The sequence below is a fragment of the Rhodamnia argentea genome, chromosome 2, assembly GCF_020921035.1.
Source record: "Rhodamnia argentea isolate NSW1041297 chromosome 2, ASM2092103v1, whole genome shotgun sequence".
NCBI classification, from domain to species: Eukaryota; Viridiplantae; Streptophyta; class Magnoliopsida; order Myrtales; family Myrtaceae; genus Rhodamnia; species Rhodamnia argentea.
Genome location: NC_063151.1, coordinates 11317946 through 11338993, shown reverse-complemented (window position 1 = coordinate 11338993; position 21048 = coordinate 11317946). Strand labels below are relative to the sequence as shown.

Here is a 21048-nt window from a genome sequence, read left to right as displayed (position 1 = left end):
GGTGCGCATGATAACACTTGAAGCAAAATTTCTGCTTCAAAAGTGCTTCTGAAGTCGAAATCCATTTAGTAAAACACTTCAAAAGTGCTTTTGAAACCGAAATTCATTTGGTAAAAATATTGACTTTTGGTAGGAATTTCCACTTCTAAAAGAGATTTCTACTTCTGGTTGGATTTTTGGCCAACTTTGAGAAGTAAAAAATTTTTACTTTTTAGCTTTAGAAATCACTTTTTCGACTCCGCCGACCAATACTCGCCCGCCCACCGGCCACCGGCCGCCGCTCGCCACCGACCACCGCCCGGCCGTTGCCGCGCCGCTGTTGCTTCTCGCCGCCGCTCGTCGGCCGCCTCTCGCCGCTGCCGCCGCTCGCTCGCAGGTCGACGCCACCGCCGATCGCCGCTGGTATTTGATTAAAAGTAGAAATTTCAGAAATAAAAATTTTATTAAACGTCTTTTTATTTATTTATCAAAAATCAACTTTTAAAACAGAAATAGAAAAATCAACTTTTGCTTTTAATGGAGAAATTGAAAAATCAACTTCTACTTCTGATGGTGTTTCAGAAGCAGAAGTGTTGCCATGCGCGCCCTAAGTCACCGCACCCGATCACAGCTCAATTTCTTTGCCACTCTAAAACCCTTCTCTCTCTCTCTCTCTCTCTCTCTCTCTACTGACTATGCTTTTGATTTTTCAAATCATATCTCTCTCTCTCTCTTTCTGTGCTGAATTTTCCATCTGAAGACTGGAAGTTCAATCATTCGATCAATCAAAAGCCTCTGTTCTGCGCATAGGCTTTCGTCTCCCGAGTCCTGTGTCGATTTCTTGAAGCTCCGACTAATCTCTCTCTCTCTCTCTCCGCAAGGCGAGGAAGGCAGCTTCTCTTTCCTCTCTTTCTTGTTTTTTTCTTTTTCCACAACTTCGCCGGCTCCGATTTCCACCGGGTCGACGTCGTCGGAAGGCAATTCTTTGGCCGTTATCGGGCGCCGGAAGCCGCGGTGTTGGAAATGATCGCGGGCTTCCGCTTCTTGTAAAGCTCGAGTCGGAGGCGCGTGGTTGGGGGGGCACGTCGTCAGCGTTGCGCTCTCGTCTCGGCTTCGAATCGTTTCTAGGGTTTATGGCGTGAGTTTTCTGTTCTGTTCGGGACGCGGGGGGCTGGAGTTCATTAGGTATGGTTTCGAACTTTGAAGCTCTGCATCGCTTTCTTTTGGCCGACGTCATTCTCTTTTTGGCTTTTGGTGTTTATAATTGCTGATTGTGTTATCATTTAGTTGCTTTCTTTGGAAGTAGGGACTGGGCTATACTTTGCTCCTCGATTAAAGACTTTTCGGTGTTCATGATTGACTGTGTGTCTACAGGTGTATCGGATTCATTGAGTGTACAAGCGACGTCTTCTCATTCAGGTAGTTCTTGTTAGCACGAAATTTCTTTCTTTTTTGCTAGACCTCCTCTGTCTCGCCACCTGCTCCGACCGGTGTCCTGAGACTGATTTTGTGCTGTGTTAAATGGTTGATGCCTACTTTTCCCACTTTGACGGTTCAATCTTTCTTTCCCCTGAAGATTTGTCCGGTGAATATTTTTCTGGATAATTAGGAGTCCTTGCTGAGAGATGTCCATCTTTGTGGTTTGTACTTGGGAGGCGATATAACAAACTCATTCTTTTTCAAAATTTTTTTTATAGAGCTTAGAGCACACACTTTCTTTCTCCAATGTTTTGTACACCGTGGTTGTGGTCCCATCACACACACGATTGTCATTTGGTTGCTACTCCTTGAAAGATGATACATTCAAGGTTTCGTTGTGGTCATGCAAGGCAAAGTCATGAGCAAGTGAGAGATTCTTTTGGGTGTAAAATAAAATTGTTTGCCCGCTCACAGTATTACAATTTGACTTTGTTTGCTGTAGTGTGATTAGTGTCTAAGATGGTTTGCTTCTTTTTGAATTGGACAAAGTGTGTTAGTTTTCATCTTGCTTCACACCTTCAAATGCGCTATTTAGTGGTAGACTAACTTCAGCGTGCCTCTCCCTGACAAAGGGATATTTTGGCTTGATTGTATATGTCGGCCCTGGTCATAAATGGCCAGTTATCGCATGGGTTTCTTCTTCCCTGTCATTTAAGTCCTCTGCTCCCCCCCAAATTGGTTTTTTAATATATCTTTACGATTGGACCAAACAGGTGGTTTACAAAGATACAAACCAAGCAATATTAAAGTGAAATGGTAGCAAAAGACTGTCAAAAAACTACAGGCTCTCCCAAAGTGGAGGTGGGGGAGATAGACACGAGGGCACCATTTCAATCTGTCAAAGATGCAGTGACTATGTTCGGTGAAGGTGCTTTCTCAGGAGAAAAGCCTGCTATTAAGAAGCCTAAAGCCCTCTCTGCAGAGGTAAATTGATATGACCATGCTCTTGGAAATGTTTTAGGGATTCAGCTACTTTTTGTTATTACGTTCCTTCTTCTCTTTTTGGGGAAAAATACTGTTATCATGCATCCATTTGAGGTGTGCTTATAATGTCCTTGACGTTTGAGCTCTAGTTATTGGAATAGTTCCTATAAATGCAGTGATAAGGTCATTCATAGCTGATTCTCCCACTGTCATGATTGCATCATGTCCTTTGTAATGAAATATATTCTTTAGATTGTTTTCTCAGGTTCCAAAATTTTATAAATGCGCATATAACGGATCATTAGTCTTAAAGATCTAGGAGTCAAAAATTTTTACTTCTGAGATTACTATGATACATGTGGAAACTTTTCTGGGAGGGGTCTAATGTTGACTAACTGAATCCTTGTCTTGGGACAGATGCCCTTTTCCCCTTTTGAGCACAAGAGGGATACCGATTTTATTGCTCGTCTGTACATTTTTTTTTGCCTCATCCCCGGTATGATGAAGATTCTACCCAGATTGACTGCAGACGATGGAAGTAGGCAGTAACTTTCTCCAGAATCTTTATTATAGGTGTGGGTGTCTGTTGGTCTTTGTATTTTCCTTGACTTTCTCCAGAAGTAGTGCTCAACTTCACCTTCCTTTTGCAAACTATCCATGCACCGATTCAAGCTTGCTTAACGAGGATAAGGCGTCAGAGAGATACGAAGCCCTCTGTTCTCATTACACTTTGCTACTTGGTTTGACACTTGTTAAGAACATAGGGCACTACTTGGGATTTCTTCAATAGCTCTTACTCCTGCATTGTCTGACTGGCAAAATTAAGGAGAATCTTCTTCTTGAGTTTGGTTCTTCCTCTAGATTTCTAGATATGGCCCAAATACATGGATATTCTTTTTGGTGGGAGACTGAGGACAAACATCTTAAATACCTCGTCAGCTTATGTCACGGGAAAAAATGTGTAGCATTAGTGATTCTTCTGGTTAAGTAGGGGGAGAGAGTTTTAATGTGTCACATGCTGAATGTTTTGGCTGTACTTCCTCTAGATTTAGATGAAAGCAGAAGACCATGAACCCATTATTAAGATGAATTTTGTGCTTAGGCACTGGTGTTCATGGTGATTGGTTGTTTCTTTTGGCTTATGGAGCCTTTTTCTCATTTCTTCTCCAATCGCAGTTTTTGGGATACAATTTGTCACTTCCTATTTTGATCGACAAGTAGATCGTCAATGTCCTTATTGGTACCTTTCTTTTAGGTTGTATTATGTTAACTGCTATTTGTGTTTCACTCTAGAGAGTATTGGCCAAGGAGACCCAACTTCACCTTGCCCAGAAGGAACTCAACAAGTTGAAGGAACAATTGAAGAATGCTGAAACTACAAAATCCCAGGTACTTGAGGAACTTGAGAAGGCTAAGAGAACATTGGATGATCTTACCCATAAGCTCAATGCAGTGAATGAATCCAAGACACTAGCAATTAAGCAAACAGAGATGGCAAAGAATCAAGCAAAGCAATTTGAAGAATTAAATAACGGTGGCCCTTCTGGGACTGATGGGGCTTGGAAGCAGGACTTAGAAAGTGCCAGAGAACATTACAGCACCCTCATTACAGAGCTTGATGCTACAAAGCAAGAGCTGACGAAAGTTCGTCAGGATTGCAATGGGGCGGTGGAGATGAAAATTAGTGCCTCCGAGCAAGTGCAAGAAGCTGAATATGCAGCCAAAGCAAACTTGGAGAGAGTTGGTGAGCTTTCCAAGGAAATTTCTGCCGTACAAGAATCAATTGGACAAGTGAAGCTTGCTACCCTTCAGTCGCAGCAAGAGCAAGCCAAGATTTTTGCAGAGAAGGACGTGCAGAGGCAGTCTTGCAAAACTACCTTGGAAGAGTCTGCGAATAAGTTGCTTACTTTGAAAAAGGAATTTGATCCTCAACTGGCCAAAGACCTTGAAGAACAGTTGGCCGATACAGTGAACCAGATTGGGTCTCTGAAAGAGCAAATGGAAAATGCGAAGGCTTCTGATTTAGAGTCTGTGAAAACTGTCACATCAGAACTTGATGATGCTAAAGGATCACTGAAGAAGGTTGCAGAAGAGGAAACCTCTCTTAAGAGTCTTTTGGAGTCTCTTAAGCAGGAGATAGAAAATGTAAAGAAAGAACAAGCAGAGCTCAAGCAAAAGGAAGCAGAAACAGAATCACTTGTTGGTAGTCTCCATGTCAAGCTTCGAAAGAGTAAATCTGAACTGGAAGCATGCCTCGCTGAAGAATCCAAGGCAAGGGGGGCTTCTGATGAAATGATTGCCACCCTTCACCAGCTATCAATGGAAACAGAAACTGCACGTAAGGAAGCAGAGGAGATGAAAAATGAAGCCGAGGCATTAAAAAAGGAAGCTGAAGTCACCAAAGACATGCTTAAGGAAGCAGAGATGAATCTGAGAAGTGCCATCGAAGAAGCAGAAGAAGCCAAAGCTGCAGAAACTAGGGCACTTGATCAGATCAAAAATTTATCTGAAAGAACAACTGCTGCTCGTGCTTCTACTTCCGAATCTGGTGCCAAAATCACAATCTCCAAAGAAGAGCTTGAATCTCTAAGCCGAAAAGTTGAGGAATCTGATACATTAGGACAAATGAAGGTTGATGCTGCCTTGGCCCAGGTGGAAGCTGTAAAGGCAAGTGAATATGAGGCGCTCAAGAGATTGGAAGCAACTCATAAAGAGATCGAGGATATGAAGTGTGAAACTGAGGCAGCTTTAAAGAGGGCGGAGATGGCTGAAGCGGCTAAGCGAGCTGTGGAGGGGGAGCTTAGGAGGTGGCGTGAAAGAGAACAGAAAAAAGCTACTGAAGCTGCTTCCCGAATTTTATCCGAGACGGAGAATTCATATGAGCAATCTCCTCAACATTTTAGGATTCCAAAGCAGAATCTTCCTGAGAAAGTTATGGAGGTAAAAAAACTAGAGAAGGAGAAGACTTCCGTCTCAAAGAAGGTGCTCATGCCTAATCTTAGCGGCATCTTTCAGCGGAAAAAGAACCAGGTCGAGGGTGGGTCTCCTTCTTATTTGCCTGGGGAGAAGCCCGTGTGATTTTGCTTTTGGATATTTGGCTATTCTTCATTTGTACATTGGAGATTGGTGAACGTAGAATTCTGTTTTGAGTATGGAAGTGATTTGGTGGTTTGTAGATGCTTGGCTTCGAAGGAAACATGAAAAACTGTGATGTTGGGTGGGTAGGAGTTTATGAAAAATCATACGTTTCGGACTGCTGATGGGTTACATGTTTTAGTCGCTGCCATCTCTTCAAGGAGAAGCTATAAAGCACAATCATTTCAAACCTTGTAGCAGTTTACTTTTCATAAGAGAAGACCTTTTGGCGAATCAAGGCTCAAGCAAAGCCCTTGTGATGACCCTAGTGACAAGTCCAGGCTCGGTTCTTTCCGTGCTTTCGTGCACGAAGTTCTTAGTTTTTTCCTTGTCTCAGGTGGTGTCTCTGTTACAATCGTAAGGTACATATTTGCTGTGGTAGAATTTCATGTGTCTCGTTTTGCGATAGCTTTTGCTGGTTGTCACGTTGTGATTTTCGTGGTTGTACCATAGGCAATCTTCTCATTCATGCCGTGCAGTGAAAAACAATGGGGTTCCCTTCTAGCGCATGCAGGAGATTGAACTGAACGGATCATCTTGATCAACATCGATCGCGACATAGCATTTGTGCTTTCCTGCACAAAAAATATGCCCAGAAAATGGTCGTATCTGCACATTTGTGTACACAAACCTAAATATTCATCGACGACGGGGAAAGAGAAGAGGGAAACCCCTAGTAACTCAAGCATCAAATGCCGAATCATCTCTGCACTGGCTAAGGATATGGGCAGTGCACATTTCTTCTCTGCTCTCCATTCTTGACTTGATTGCGTGAGAGGCACAAAGCCATTACTCACCCAATGCCGTTCTTGGAATCCCTGTCGAGAAAAAAATCCATTCGGTACAAAACTCGGTGGGAACTAGTACTTTCAACCTTGACGTTGATACTTTTCTTTTCTACCCTTCTGATTGGATCTTGAGGGTTGACTTGATGAATGACTCGACATGTTATTTTCCAGAACCCGATGTTGGTACCTATGTGGAGAAGTTAGTAGCAAATTCCTTGAAACAAAACCCAAACTTGAGATTAGTCTCAATTTTATCTCGAATTATTATTTGCCCAAAAAAAAAAGTGAACTTTAGATCCTATTCCAATTTTGCTCCGATTTTGTTGTCTAAAGAAATCATCAATTTTAATTCTAGTCCCAAATGTCTTCAAACTTTTTTTTTGTCTAAAAAAATCACAAACTTCCAATGTAATTTTAAATTTGCCTATGTTAACTCTCCGTCCAAAAATTTACATTAGCTGTTCTATGGAAAATTCTCTCCAGTATGAAGCCGTTCTTTAATGGGTTAGGGACGACTAAGGGTGATTTTTGGACAAAGGGCAAACGGAGGCAGATTTGAGACTAGAGTTAAAGTTTAGGATACGCTTGGGATAAATCTATAGGTTGGATTAATTTGAAGTTCGTGATATACTTGGAGAGATAGCATCTGCAATTAAGTTGTTGGGTCAAAGCAATGTCGATTACTCTGAACTTTACAACGAGGTGATGAAAATGGATGGACATGATGAAGTTGCCCTTGGATCGGTTTTTGACCATCTAGTTGAGAATGAAAAAAAATTGAAAAAGCATTCATGCTGAAGAGTGCGAAATCTTAAAAAATCGGGGATTGATAAATTTCTAAGCAAAGAGACCATGATCGTGATACTTTTATTGAGCTTTATTGCCAAAAGACACGTGTCTTCTTTCTTTTTCATTTTGTTATTGTTAGTACTTTGAGAATTTTTATAGGATGAAGACTATTTGATCAATTCTCTCTGTCGTTTCCATATATCTATACGTGCTGATACTGAGTTCGGAATGTTGGTCGATGTGTTGCCTCTGTTATCCGATATTTTGATTGATGGGGTCTGTGTGTTGGCAGTTTATAGTTACTTGGTTTGAATGTACAGGGAAGGATAGTTTTGGAGCTCTTGTAACAATGTTTCGGTTGTGTCGCGACCTAAAAATCGGGTTTCTAGGCTAATGGATTACTAGATTAATTAAATTAACTAACCTAGTTCGAGCTCTCCCGAGCTTTACCAAATCGCAACTTAAGGTTCAAATATCATGAAGAGATTTTATATTTGGAGTCCCCACTAATCATTTTATGATAGGTCGATTAGACACCTAAATAAAGTATCGAGAGAAATACTTTATTCCTACGAACTAGAGATTCATTGAGTTCGGGGACTTGATTATTCTAATATTTCTATTAACGTTATTTCGGTACCTTTCATTTCAATGAAAAATATTGGGAAAAGTACACTAGAAGTGTCATAACTTATGTACGACATTCACTTGAGTGCCATAACTTTCAAAACGTTCACTTAAGTGCCATAACTTTTAAAAATCATTCAATTGAGTGCCTAACGTTCAAAAGCAAAATCGAGTTCACGTTGAGAATGCTAACATTAACTTTTCCGGCGTGCCACGTCGGTTTTCCGGCATGCCACGTTATTTTTCCGGCGTCTATAATAACTTTTCCGGCGTCTACGGTAGCTTTTTGGCCGCCACGTCAGCTTTTCCGGCTGCCACGTCAATATGGCACTCAAATGAACTATTTTTAAAAGTTATGACACTTAAGTGAACGTTTTGAAAGTTATGGCACTCAAGTGAATGCCGTACAAAAGTTATGGCACTTCTAGTGTACTTTTCCCAAAAATATTTAAGCGGGCAGCTTGGATTGATTTTAATCTAAAGTCCTAACATGTGGGGTGATCATGCCGGTGTACAAACATTATTTAATACCAAATAATCAAAGCATCAAATAAATTGCAAGATAGGAAAAGAGAGAACGTACTTGGATGCTGCAGCCTAAACCCTAATGCTTATCTCCCAAGCGTAAGAGTTAGTCTAATGCAATATTTTTATGGATTTTTACTTATTTAATGAAGAATGCAAATGAATAAAATGCATATGCAGTCTTAAACTAAATGGCATGCAAGGTATTTATTTGACCTAACTCTAATGACATGTGAAAATGAGGCTAACTTGACAATGCGATTCTAATTGAATGACTTATGAGTTGACTAAATTAACCTAGACTAGATGGCATGTGAAAATGTCATGAATTTAACCTAAGTGACATGCAACATTAGGCTAAATGACTTAAACATGTAAACTAGATTAATGAGCCTAGACATGCGAATAATAACATGGCCATACGATGACATAGCATTCTAAATGATGACATGGCGTATGTGCGGATGACATGGCAATTATGAGACATGCGAATGAGTGGCATGCAATTGGTGACATGGTAAATGACATAGAAAATATATAACATGGCAATTACACATTTTAACCTATATGATGTGCATATAAAATAAAATGCGTAATCTACATGCATGACATGGAATAGTCTAAACTACATATGCAATGCATATGAATGAGATATTTTGGTATTTTGAATGAATTGTCGCAATTAATTATTGATGAAATTAAAACTCTCCTAAATATCTCGGAAATAACTTGAATTAAATCCTAAAATTATCTAGGAAATATTTCATCCTAAATCTAAATCTTTTCAGATATGACATCCCATCTAAATGAAGATATGCAACCTATATCTAATATGTAAATTAAATTAAAATGTACCTAATCTATTAGACACGATTTCTAATAAATCATATCTTCCTAAATGAATGCCTATCCTATGTGATAAGATTTTTAAGAAATCTCATCTATCTAAGACAATTGAATTTTCGAGATAAGATTTCTAATAAACCTTACCTTTTAAAATATTTTTTTTTCGAATTTTCAAATAATGAAACAATCAATCAAATATGCAGATAAAGAAATGCATGATTTTGAAAATATTTTCCGATTCAAATTTGGTAACAAATTGAATCAAGGAATCAAATCTAGTGGTTAAGATTAGATATCTCAATTCCCGCGCCATCGAGACAAAATCTCAATGTTGAGATTAGTCCGAATTTGCACATTGTCGGTAGGGAAGTACCCTAATTTGAATTGGTTTTTCTAATGACTAAAAAAATGCACGAAGAAGATATTATGTTAGTTCAAAATCAAAAATAAAATCAAAAAATCGGAAATTAGATATCATATTTTACCTAATTCCAATATTGCACCGGATTACATTTCCATTTGAACTAACGGCTCGGGGATCGGACCGGCTTGGCTCGGCTCGGCTCGGCTCGGTGGACTCGTGACGATTCAGGCGGTGGTTCGCGGTTGGACCAGCGGAGGTCGGTCGTTCAATGGATGAGCTGGCAATTGTTTGCGACTGGTCGGCCAACAAGATAACTTGTAGTGCTCGTGGATCGATGGCCGCACGAGGGGTTTGGTTCGTTTCTCCAGTGACCTGTCATTCTGATGCTCTGGGTTAGGACTGGCTGGGCAGGCAGGCCTGTTCTTGCTTTTTGCTGGGTCCGGGAGGGACCCCTTACACAGCTCATTTCCACGAGTTTGCGCTAATTCTCTTGCATTTTTGATTGGATGAGAGTCCCTCAATCCGTGCAGTTTTCTCATGCTTATTCTTGATTTGGGTGCTCAGTTTTCTCATCCACTCACCACCGGACCTTACCGAACCCGTTTGCGCTAATCTGGTCCTCTTAAGATTTTTTTTTCAATTTCCAAACCCAAGTGTTTTCCTCCTGCAGCACCCGAGCCCGGCCCGGCCGAAGAATGCTGCGGAGTTCGACCGAGTGCGGGAGACTCGAGGCGCCAAAGGGAGAGCCCGTTTTGCATAGTGGAATGACGATACTGAATTTGTAATTTGGTCCACCCGACCTTGATTGGCCCGAGTTAGAGCACCGGGATCTCAAGCCTGGCCTTTGACGGACCCGAGCTTTGGGCAGTTGGGGATCCTAGTTGCCGTGCCCATTTCCCTGCAGCTTGTACCGGAAAATGAAATTATTGTTATTTTTCAGCGGAATAAACGGTGCCTTAAAAAAATTAATAATAATAAAAAAGAAAGCCTAAAATGAACCCTCCACTGATCAGGTCGGGTCAAGTAGTCCGCATCTCTCCTGCTCGACACGTGTCCCCAGATTCCCCGTCGGTGGCCGAAGTCCTAAAAATGTCGCGGCACGATAACGTCTCCCTCTCTCTCTCTCCATCCATCGACCCCAAAATCCTCGCGCACACACACTCTCTCTCACTCTCAAACCACTTCCACGGCCTCGCTTATCTCTCTCTCTCTCTCTCTCTAATGGCCAGCACAAGTAGCAGAGACAGAGAGGACGCGCTCTCCTCATTCGCCGCTCACAACCATTCGCAATCGTCGTCTCCGATCACGGTCTCCGACCACCTCGCCATCTACGCCGAGCCTTCCGGAAGCGCCCCGGGGAGCTTCCACAATGAGGGGCTGCTCGGCGGCGGCGGCGAGGGCGGAGGCGACGCCGAGTTCGGCTTCGCTCGCCCCGAGTTCCGGCAGGCCCAGCTCGCTGGCACCGTGCAGTTCTACGAGCGCCACATCTTCCTCTGCTACAAGAACCCTAAGGTCTGGCCGCCGAGAATCGAGGCGGCCGAGTTCGATCGGCTGCCGAGGTTGCTTTCCGCCGCTGTTGTGGCCAGGAAGAATGATATGAGGAAAGAGGTAGTGGCAGGGTTTACATTGTACGAGCCTTTTAGTGTTTGTGTATGTTAAAATCTAACGGAAACGGAAGGGGTGTATGGTTGAATTCTATTTGGTTTTGTGTTTGATTCTTTAGTTTTGAGATGGATGTTTAGATTGGTTGGACAAGTGATAAGGAGAAGTTTGGTTTTGGTGTTATGGAGTTGATTAGCAGTTTTGGCTTGGAAATTAAGTGTGCGTGGCTGTTGTCTTCTTTGCTTTTTATTAATTTTAGTCAAAGAAAGTTTCATTGTCTTGTGCATCAAATGAACTAAGCTCCAATTCTTTGAATTTAATTGGTGGTTTCGTTTTATTCTTGGTCGACTAAGCGGATTTAAATCTGCTTGTGCACTCAGCATTAACAGGTCATTACTTTGACGTGGCTAGGTTCATGTGTTTATTCTATCAGATAAAGGATCTTCTCATGTTATATTCACCCCGCTAATCGAATACTTCCCTAGAGTTAACTAGCAATATGAATTGATGGCGATATATTAGTTAAGGAAGGAAGATGTAGGTTTTGGATGATGGGTAATATTGGCTGGTGTAAGCATTTTATTCAAGGAAAGAGCTTTAGTTGCTTCACTCCTGGAGTCTTTTATGATGCTTCCTCAAGGTCAAATTTGGAGTTAACCTGAGGATACCTGAGGATGACGGGAAAGCGCACGGCTGCAGATATTGATGATGGTTTTGACCCTAGAAGGAAGCACCTGTACAGGAAAGGCAATTTGTTCACATGAAGACCTGTCTCTCCTCTTTTCTTTTTCTCTTGCATTTCAAGTTTCCTGAAATCACCACTAGTTTAAGAATACTAGCAGCAATATTATTTGACTATTGCTTTGGCAAATCCGTGCTATACTGTGTTATCATTTATTGTATGTTGAGCAGATTAAGAGGTTCTTTCTTTTCATTTTTTGTTTGTTTGGCAGAACGTTCTGAATAGTTTTAGTTGCTCAGTCGAGGTATAACGAGGGAATGTTAGGTCTGCTGTTCTGTTAATCTAGGCTTTTCTGTTGCATTCAACTAAATATTGCAAAAGATAGCAACATTATTGCTGTCCAAATTTGATCTTCAAAAATTAATTCCGTCCCTGAGTGTAATGAAAGTCTAATCAATGATCATTCGATATGACAATTTAGAGCACTTTTGACAGAGATTATCTGCTAGAAGCGATCGATATAGAAGTAAGGTTTTTTGGGTGATTTCCATCTATCTGGTTTAAGCTTATCTTGTATTTCTTTTACAAGGATGGCCATACATGGTTTCTTTCTGATGATGTATCATTATTAGATGCTTTGTCATCGTCTATTAGGTTGAGGATCGGAGGAAGAAACTCTTACAAGTGGTGGCGCCATGTCCTGCTAGTTTTTTTCACTCTCTTAACTCTTTTTTATGAAATCTTAAACTTTTCACACCCCTCTACATACATATTAGAGCTTAACTAATGTAAAGTTGTAGGTTTGGGCCAATAGATGGCTTTAGATGGCTTTTGTGTGGGTTCTCATGTGTGTGAGCGCAAAGCATGCTTCATAAGACACCCTGTATGTAGATGCTTGGTTTCTTCCTTCAGTATTTGTACATTGAGGTTTGAGATGTAGTCGAAAGTCAGCTGACTTTTCTTACACTTGTGGCTGGCTGATCCTAATTGCGGTTGCGGTGTAGTTGTACATAAACCAAGTAAATGAGGCTAACAACTGGTGGTTTAGATTTTATCAAACCACGGAGTTGTTTGGGTTCACTAATTAACATAGTTTTGGTTGTTGAGTATTGCCTGCTTGCTGTTTGATTTCCAAATCTTCCTCACTTACTGTTGCTGATACCATCTCTCTCCTTTCTCTGTTCTCCCTGCAAAACAAAGACCCTCCTAACCATCTGTGAGGGGCATGATGGTACAGAGACGTCCAATGGGGATGTGTTGATATTTCCAGACATGATAAGATACAGGTCGGTTGGGTTATTTGGTTTGAGCAATTATCAGCTGCTCTTCATATTTCCTTTCAGCTACCTTTATTTATTTCCATCCTGAACCAACATTTGCTGAGAATGCAGGAGATTAACCCATTTTGACGTGGATACATTTGTTGAAGAAGTTCTCGTTAAAGATGGTGAATGGCTTCCTGGAGCACCCGAATCCCTAAATGGTTCTTATGTTTTTGTATGTTCCCATGGATCACGGGATCGTCGTTGTGGAGTCTGTGGGCCTGCTCTTGTTAGTAGGTTCAGGGAAGAGATAGAGTTGTGTGGTCTCCATGGTAAAGTTACTGTTAGCCCTTGTTCACATGTTGGGGGTCACAAGTATGCTGGAAATGTTATAATATTTGGACCAGATTTTAGTGGAGCCATATCGGGGCATTGGTAGGTTCTTTGATGCTAGTACTCTTTTATTTGACCATGGATTTTTGGACTTATATCATCCCACCTTTCCTTGCTGAAATGTGGTATAGGTACGGGTATGTGTCTCCAGATGATGTGCCCATATTGTTGGAGCAACATATTGAGGGAGGGAAAATTGTAGAATGGCTGTGGAGGTAATGCTGCTAATTCGTTGTAATTTTAGGGTGCCATTCTATATTGCACTGATTATCTTCTTCTCCAGAATTTGAGGACCACTGTTTTGCATCTGCTTCCTTGATTTCTCTAGAAGGAGCTTTATGTCAAGTCTCCTTACTGAGTTGGAATTTGTTTACAAGAAAAAGGAAATGCTCTAAAAATATTTGTAAGTTGGATCCTTGCAAACTGGAAGCCTTCACAAGTTAGGACGCAGAACTTGCACTTACCTCTCTGTCTTAAGATTGGTTCTTAGGTTCTGCAACTCCCAGAACTTCACATGCTGTGTGCAGCAGTAGGACCCTTTTTCTACTGTTGGTTTCCAATGCAGCATCTCTTGAGCATATATATTCATCCCTATTACTTGAACATGTTGGAATCATCAAACAGTTGACGAAAGATCAACTTCTACCTGCAGGGGCCAGATGGGTTCGTCAGAAGATGCACAGAAGACGTTACATGAGCAAAGGTTCCAATTAGATGGTAACGTGACTGTGAATAAGGGCAAAGAGCTAACAGGGACATGGATGGACAAGAAAAAGACTGATGTTTTTGAAACTCCTGTTGAGGTTATGGTTTGTTGCCAGGGAAATGGGGACTCATCTTGTTGTGAGCAACCTCTTTTACCAGAGAAGACAGATGAGAGGGCTGCGAAATTGACTTCTGGAAGGAAGATTGGCAAAAAGCTGTTGTCCCACACAAAGAGTGGTAAAAGCGTAGGTGCACGTAAAGTCTGTTCAATGCCAACTTGGTTAGAGAGTTGGGAGCAGGAAGATACATATGCAGCACTCGCTGTTGTTTTTGCTGCAGTGTCGGTTGCTGTTGCATATAGCTGCTATAAACAATTATGATAGGGTGTCTACATAATCTTCCATGCTTCATGATGAAATGCACTGGTGGATTTTCCCCTCCAATATTTAGGGGGATCGTTTATTTGTACATGTCAGGATCATGGAAGGGCGGGCTTCATCCTTAATGTCCAATGGCCTTGATTTATGTATGGCCCTTTTAACCTGTTGTCCTATATGTCGAATTCACATATTCTACCTTGTGTTTTTAGGCGTGCCCGCCCCTTCGTGTGCAGAAAGGTCTTGCTTGTTTTGGCTAGGTAGCTTTTGGCTTGTAAATATAACCTTTTAAATATGAATAAGTGATATCGTGTGTTATTACTTGGCCGATATGAGATAGGCTCCTCCTGCCTGTGTGTTATATTTTGCCAAGGCTCGGATTACCTGGATAAGGCTTGGATCTCATCTCATCTGTAGCCTAGTTTTCAAACGGTAGATGGTGCATTTTATATTTCCTTGCTGTAAATGCAAGTGGTTGGAGAAGCATTTCAGAGCTAGAAAAGTAGCAGCAAAGAATGTAGATCAACTTGCATACATATTGAGCTGGGACGTATATTGAGCCAGATCTCATTTGCTAGATCCTATCATACAGCAATTTGGCAGTAACGACCCAAACTTCTCCTTCTCCTGTCGACACTCAACGGTGCCAAAGTTGGGTTATTTGACCACTTCTTTAGTCTTATTACATTCCTCCATTAACTGGATTTGAAAGCATTGGGTTTCAACTCACCCTGCTACGTAAGTAATAAGGTTTTCTTATTGCACATAGCTTCAGATGGGGAATAGGGAAGGACTTTACACTGTCATAGCATAATATTATGTGCTGGAATATAGAGCCACCCAGGACCAAGAAAATGCAAATATTGCCTCGCCAAGTCGCCAGCAACATGGTCTCTTTTCCTTCACTTTTTGGGAGGATAGGCACTAACAGGAAGGCTTTGATGATTCCAGACACATACCAGATAATGCCACAAGCAAGCTTTTACATCATTAGAATTAAATCAAAGCGGTCAAATACTACTAGTTAATGATGGCGAGCTCTGATGCGCAAGGTCTCTCCTACAAAGCCTGCGTCAAGCGGATGCAAGCAGACGCGACTAAATGTCGTAATACTGAGTACAAGCCCCTCTTGTAATAGAAAGGGGAATTTCTTTTTAGTACCGTTGCATCTTCTCTGCAACATAAGCCTCCAGAGGTGTAGTCAGCAGAAGTCGGAGCCTTCAGTTACCATTTACTTTTAGTCCATTTAGTGAACCAACAAGGCCATTCTGATTCCCAAACATGTGGAACGTTGATTCTATGGTCCGAGTGATCTTCACATCTTCTGGGTCCGGGTCAGGAATTGCAACTTGGAAGGAACCATGCTTTATAGGAGCCACCGACTCCATGAGCAGGGCTTGCTCCTTCATGAAGTTGTAGAGCTGTTGATGGAAAGGGTGATCGAAGGAGAAACAGCTATCGGCTACCCCATTCTCAGAACGCCAGGATGATCCAGAGCCTTCTTTTCTACAAAAGTGGGGGAGGGAAGAGTAATCCATTATCTGAAACAGGGGGAAACAAAAAGATTAGTCCATACCAAATATAAGCAGTGCAGAACAGATGAGCATATTTCTAATCATAAACGTCATTCTCGTGACTTAATCCAGCTGGGGGCAACATAATGGTTTTGTCGGTAACAAGCAACACATTATAAGGATGCTCCTTTTCAGCAGTGGAAGTCATCTATACACAGGATTCTACGTGATGTGACTTATGCAGCTTTCGGAATTGTGGTTGTTATTCGGTAGACAGTGACATTTGATCATCAGCTAGGACCCACGTCCATCAGCTTATTCCAGATGCAGTTTGACTGAGATTACCACAATGGCAGATATCCAGACTATATATCTAATTCTCTCAGGAATCCGTAAGGGGATTCATTCGGTCAAAGCCTCCATGACCTTTTCATGCTCCTCTACTGAGGGGGGCGCACCATCTTGATAGGAATCGGCTGTAATCTGTTCGTACATCACGAAGCAAGACAAGGAACCACTCATAGGGAGTGTCTAGTAAGGAACAAATTCTAGAGGTGGCATTAGGTAGCTAGTTCTAGACTAAGCTTTTAGAGCAATTCCCTGGTGAGTAAGGTTCTAGTTATCGATCCCTTGCGCCAGGAGTTAGTTACGCTCTGCACACTGAAGATACGTGCTTAAATGGACCAGAAAAGAAGCTGCAGGGGACTACCACACCAGTTGATTATGGCACTTGAAACATAAAAGAGATATGGCGACGGAACAGAAAATACTCGTTATCTGTATCATTGCAAAAGAATTAACCTTTAATAACTCGTCTCTTGGACAACCATGCAGCACCTGAATTTTCCTCCTTGTTCTTTCTTGCAAAAGGGGCTTCACGAACCTGCCAATAACTTTCATCTTCAGAGGGGAAATAAGATTTCAATGCATAGTAAACTTCTTGCTTATAGGGGATCAAAATTCTCCAGAACTAAGCATAAAAGCATAAAGATGCAAACCAAACCTAACCTTCCAACAAGCTGAAAATATTCGAGGTGGGTTAACAATATAGTATGTTTCCGTCTTCTCTGGATAATTCAGGTCATCAACCGAGGCTATGTTGCTCAGGAGCTGCCATTAACAAAATCAAATGAGAAAATGACCAAGGACAAAAGTAAAAAAGATTGTGTTTAAACTGGCTGCAAAAGGAAAACGACAATCTAGAGATCATATCAGAGACTATCATATTAGGAAGATGAGACAAGTTTATCTTCTCATTGTGGCTCAATCAAAGTCTTCTTTAATCAAGAAGACTGAGTATGATGCTGCATTATGGGCTGCCCAAAATATTTCTATTGACTTTGGTGTTATCTGCTAACTCATGAGCATCTAAGATGGCTTGTGTCTGCTCAAGGAGATAGGCAAAAGGACATCATGACCACATTGCGGACCATAAAATAAGACTATAAGGGCCACAGTGAGAGCATTACCAAGGAAATTTAAAACAAATGGAAAGATTGGTAGAATTGCTCAATTTACCTTAATTTGATTCAGTGCTGAAAGCCTCAAACCAGTCATATCCAAAACCTTAATGCATGTGCCGATATATCGCCCGTGCTTCTTTGTGGCCTGAGGCTAAAACATGCACAGAAAATCAAGCTACACAGGCCAGCAAAAACAACAGGAAAAACATAAGGACGCAGAGATCATACCAGCACTACTCGATCTCTATATTCATTCATTTGGATGTGGGACTGCACGTACTTATTGCCCTAAAACAGTGGAGGATGGGATAAGTTTCAGCCATTAAGGACAATAATACAAGTAAATAACAAATTAGCAAATTCATTTAGCACAGTATAGTTGTGCATCCCATCTGTGATTAATGAGGACAAGTTCATGTGGTGGCAAGTGCCACAAAGATTTACAGTTCACTAAAGCAGAGGTGCAACTTATTTTTTATATGCAGAACTCCATGAGCAACTCACTAAGTTTTGACGGATTGACCTAGATACCAAGTTTTTGGCCAGATGAATCAACACCTAAAAACTAGCACCTTCAGAATGAAACTGAGCAGTGCACAACAGTGATGCTACCCTAAAATGCAAATCTAAACTAAACGACAGCACTTCACTTAATCAATCTGCCATCTCTCTATTTTCTGAAAAGACGAGACGACCAAGAGTCCTTACACTTGCTTTGTCATATGTACTGAGCCCAACACCAATAGCAATAACTGGAAAACCCTGAATATTCAGCAAAAACGTAGGATTAGCTTTTATCCAATGAATTTTTTACTGCACAAGTTTTCATATGGAAGTGATTAGGACCAAAAGAAGCAGTGCAGCCAGCACTATTTGGTAGGGCTAGCTGCGGGGAAGACTTTTTTTTTGTTTTTATCATAGGTACCAAATATGAACTGCTTGAATAGATGCTCCCGCATACTTATTTTAGCTAGAGCTATTTCCCTTAACAGATCCAGGAACGGACTCAGAAGCAATGCAGATTTTGGTGAACCTACCTCTTTAGAGTAACCTGACAAACCGATGAGCTGAGAATCTCGCACTGCTCTGTACAATTCTACAGGGGTAATTGGGTTCTGCAACCAGAAAAAGAAAAGGCATCAATTTATGATTGACAAAACCAAACAGGCTTAGAGCATACAACTACTTCTGTCTTTTTCTTCTATTGTCTTTTGCTCCTTTTCATGCCCCCTAGCACCCATTTATTGGGGAAATCTCAACTGATTACTTCTTAGTCAAATAATGAATTACGATAAAAAGAGGGAAAAACTTTCTCCTTTCTCAATGTGGGTCCAACAAAAGCTCCCTCCCTCCCTCCCTCTTCCAGATCTGTGACTAAGAGTTAGAAATGCCATATCAAGCAATAATCTCCAATCTCAATGTGGAGATTTTGCAGACAGATACTAGGGTCACTGAATGATGCCCATTCACATCTGTTCCTTTATCTAGCATATAAAAAAACGACTTACTATATGGGTTGCTTGAGTTGATGTATTTGTACACTATGGCAAGATCAATGGTTGCTATTTTCTCCCGTATGAGGGGCATTGTTACAACTTGAAACGTGACTAATCGGTGATTGTGAATATGTAGACTAGGCAAGCATGATAATATAAAAGTACTGAATGTAAGAATGGGATTCACACCTGAAAATCAAACAAAAAGGAACAACAGAAGTAGGGATCCAAGCAACAAGACTAGCATACAATAAAGCTACAACTTGTGTGATGCTTCTAGAACTCACCGCCAAAATAGTGTCGATCTCATTTTCAATCCTCCACTTTAGACAGTTTACCAACTGAAAAGGTTTAGCATTATTAGCAACAGATACGTTTTGTGGTGAAAAATGTTTTTAAGAGAAGTCATAAGTTTAAGGAGAAATAAAAACTCGATCAAAGCTAACCATCTCATAGGCTTTTGGAACATTCCACTCTCTTGCTTTCAAGAACCGCACCAAAGTTTCAGTAGGATATCCTTGGTGGATATTCTGCATGTCAGGGAACAAGTTTCAAATGTCCACTTAAAGATACTATCGGATAGGCTACTAAATCAACTGAACATGCATTTTCTGGGAAAACTATTTTTCCATGAGCTTCGAGAAAGAGAACATGACTTAAAAAGCAATATTACATTTGGCCCTTTTACAAGGTCCACCGCTGTTATGTAGTTGTCTAAATTCACATCTAAGAGCAATTTATCGTATATCCTCTTGTTGACTGAAAGAAAACTGCCATCATCACCTAAATAGAAGGAAATGCAGTTCTCCTCAATCTAGCATCGGGCGGCATTCTTGCAACCCACTTAAATTACATGGAAATGAACAGAATGTGTTGCCACATAAATCACCTTGAATCATGACCTTTCTGCACCTCTCTACTTGAAAGATCATTTGGCTTGTAAAGATCCCATTTTGCTTGCAAAGATCTCAAACGAACAACCATTTACACATGAAACATGCCTAGAGTATTTTAACGAACCATATAAATCCCTGATCCTTCTAATTTAAGATGTTAACTTTTCAAAACAGCGAATCAGACTTCACCCAGAACAAAACATCCCTTCAACTGATATGGAAAAAGAAAATAATCAAATTAGCATCACAAATTGAGGAATTTCTTCCACCCCCAACACCCCCCCCCCCACAAAAAAAATAAAAATAAAAAGAGAGAGAGAGAGAGAAATTAAAGCAAAAAGTTACAAAGAAAACTTCTATACCAACTCATCCGAAAGGATAGCAATACTCTTAAGTCAATGTAGGAAAAAGAGAAATGATAAGTTCCAGATACCGATCAGATCAAGCAGATAAGATGGAGAAATCAACGGGGACTAACCTCATATGTACACCTCAGCGGCTCGTCCACTGTAAAAAAAAAAAACAAAAAAGTAACAAAGTAAAAATCTTTGAGACTCCAGTAGATCAAACCCCAGGATGAAAGAACTGGAACTGGGCCAAAAGAATCCTCACCTTCTTCCATCAAAGCCTGCAACTGCCTGATTGCTTCTTGAGCAGCGATACCCATTTCCGATTCTCTTCTTTCTTCACAAGAATCGCCAACTTAGCAGCCAAAAAACGAAAAAATATCGACTAGATCCAAGTTGGGAATCACTTGAAATTCACTCCCTGTTCGTCTCCGGGCTCTGAAAGTGAAAAGATGACATGTAGAGACGAGAGAGAGAGAAAGAGAGAAGATGGGTATTTTGCTATGAAGAGAGAAACCAAAAAAGCTTGGAGCTTCGGCCGAGGCTACATCATTGAGGAATGAGTGGTTTAAAAATGGAAAGCAATCACAGTCGTTTCACGTTTATGTGTGTACGACTTCTCACTCGTCCTTGTTTTGCTTGACCAGAGGAGGTGGACTTGCCAATTAATCCAAACTCTAATCATTCACTTTCCTCTTTTTTTCTTATTTATCACTGGTAAATACTGGCAAATCAATTAGAATATAAGATATTTATATCCACAATATATGAAAATCAAGGCTCGTTTATTTCCCTTAAACTTCTCGGCGGGTGGATTGATATTATCCAAGGTCACTTCAAAATCTTTCGGAACAA

The 21048-nt window shown here is 40.9% G+C and overlaps 3 protein-coding genes across 6 annotated transcripts; 2 read left to right on the top strand and 1 right to left on the bottom strand.

Annotated features, from left to right (window-relative positions):
• Nucleotides 1–636: 636 nt before the first annotated feature.
• Nucleotides 637–14803, top strand: LOC115726131. Its single transcript, XM_030655873.2, has 6 exons — nt 637–657; nt 10609–11064; nt 12941–13026; nt 13132–13437; nt 13527–13610; nt 14048–14803. The coding sequence occupies exons 2-6, from the start codon at nt 10678–10680 to the stop codon at nt 14478–14480; spliced, it is 1296 nt and encodes a 431-aa protein (XP_030511733.2). The 5' UTR covers nt 637–657; nt 10609–10677; the 3' UTR covers nt 14481–14803.
• On the top strand, nt 665–5925 carry LOC115726129 (WEB family protein At5g55860). Of its 4 annotated transcripts, none has more exons than XM_030655868.2 (4): nt 665–1164; nt 1354–1398; nt 2172–2382; nt 3676–5925. In XM_030655868.2, the coding sequence occupies exons 3-4, from the start codon at nt 2212–2214 to the stop codon at nt 5458–5460; spliced, it is 1956 nt and encodes a 651-aa protein (XP_030511728.2). In that variant the 5' UTR covers nt 665–1164; nt 1354–1398; nt 2172–2211; the 3' UTR covers nt 5461–5925. The 4 variants fall into 4 exon arrangements, with proteins under 4 accessions (XP_030511728.2, XP_030511730.2, XP_030511727.2 ...); XM_030655870.2 differs by lacking the exon at nt 1354–1398 and adding an exon at nt 1286–1353; XM_030655867.2 differs by lacking the exon at nt 1354–1398.
• A 444-nt stretch (nt 14804–15247) lies between the features above and the next one.
• Nucleotides 15248–20769, bottom strand: LOC115726132 (phosphatidylinositol/phosphatidylcholine transfer protein SFH9-like). The gene is made up of 11 exons (XM_048274085.1): nt 20459–20769; nt 20325–20353; nt 19397–19480; nt 19238–19291; nt 18492–18569; nt 18163–18216; nt 17683–17742; nt 17510–17605; nt 16998–17101; nt 16793–16871; nt 15248–16018 (listed from the first exon to the last, which is right to left on the bottom strand). Exons 1-11 carry the CDS (start codon nt 20511–20513, stop codon nt 15698–15700), a joined length of 1014 nt encoding a protein of 337 aa, XP_048130042.1. The 5' UTR covers nt 20514–20769; the 3' UTR covers nt 15248–15697.
• Nucleotides 20770–21048: the final 279 nt, after the last annotated feature.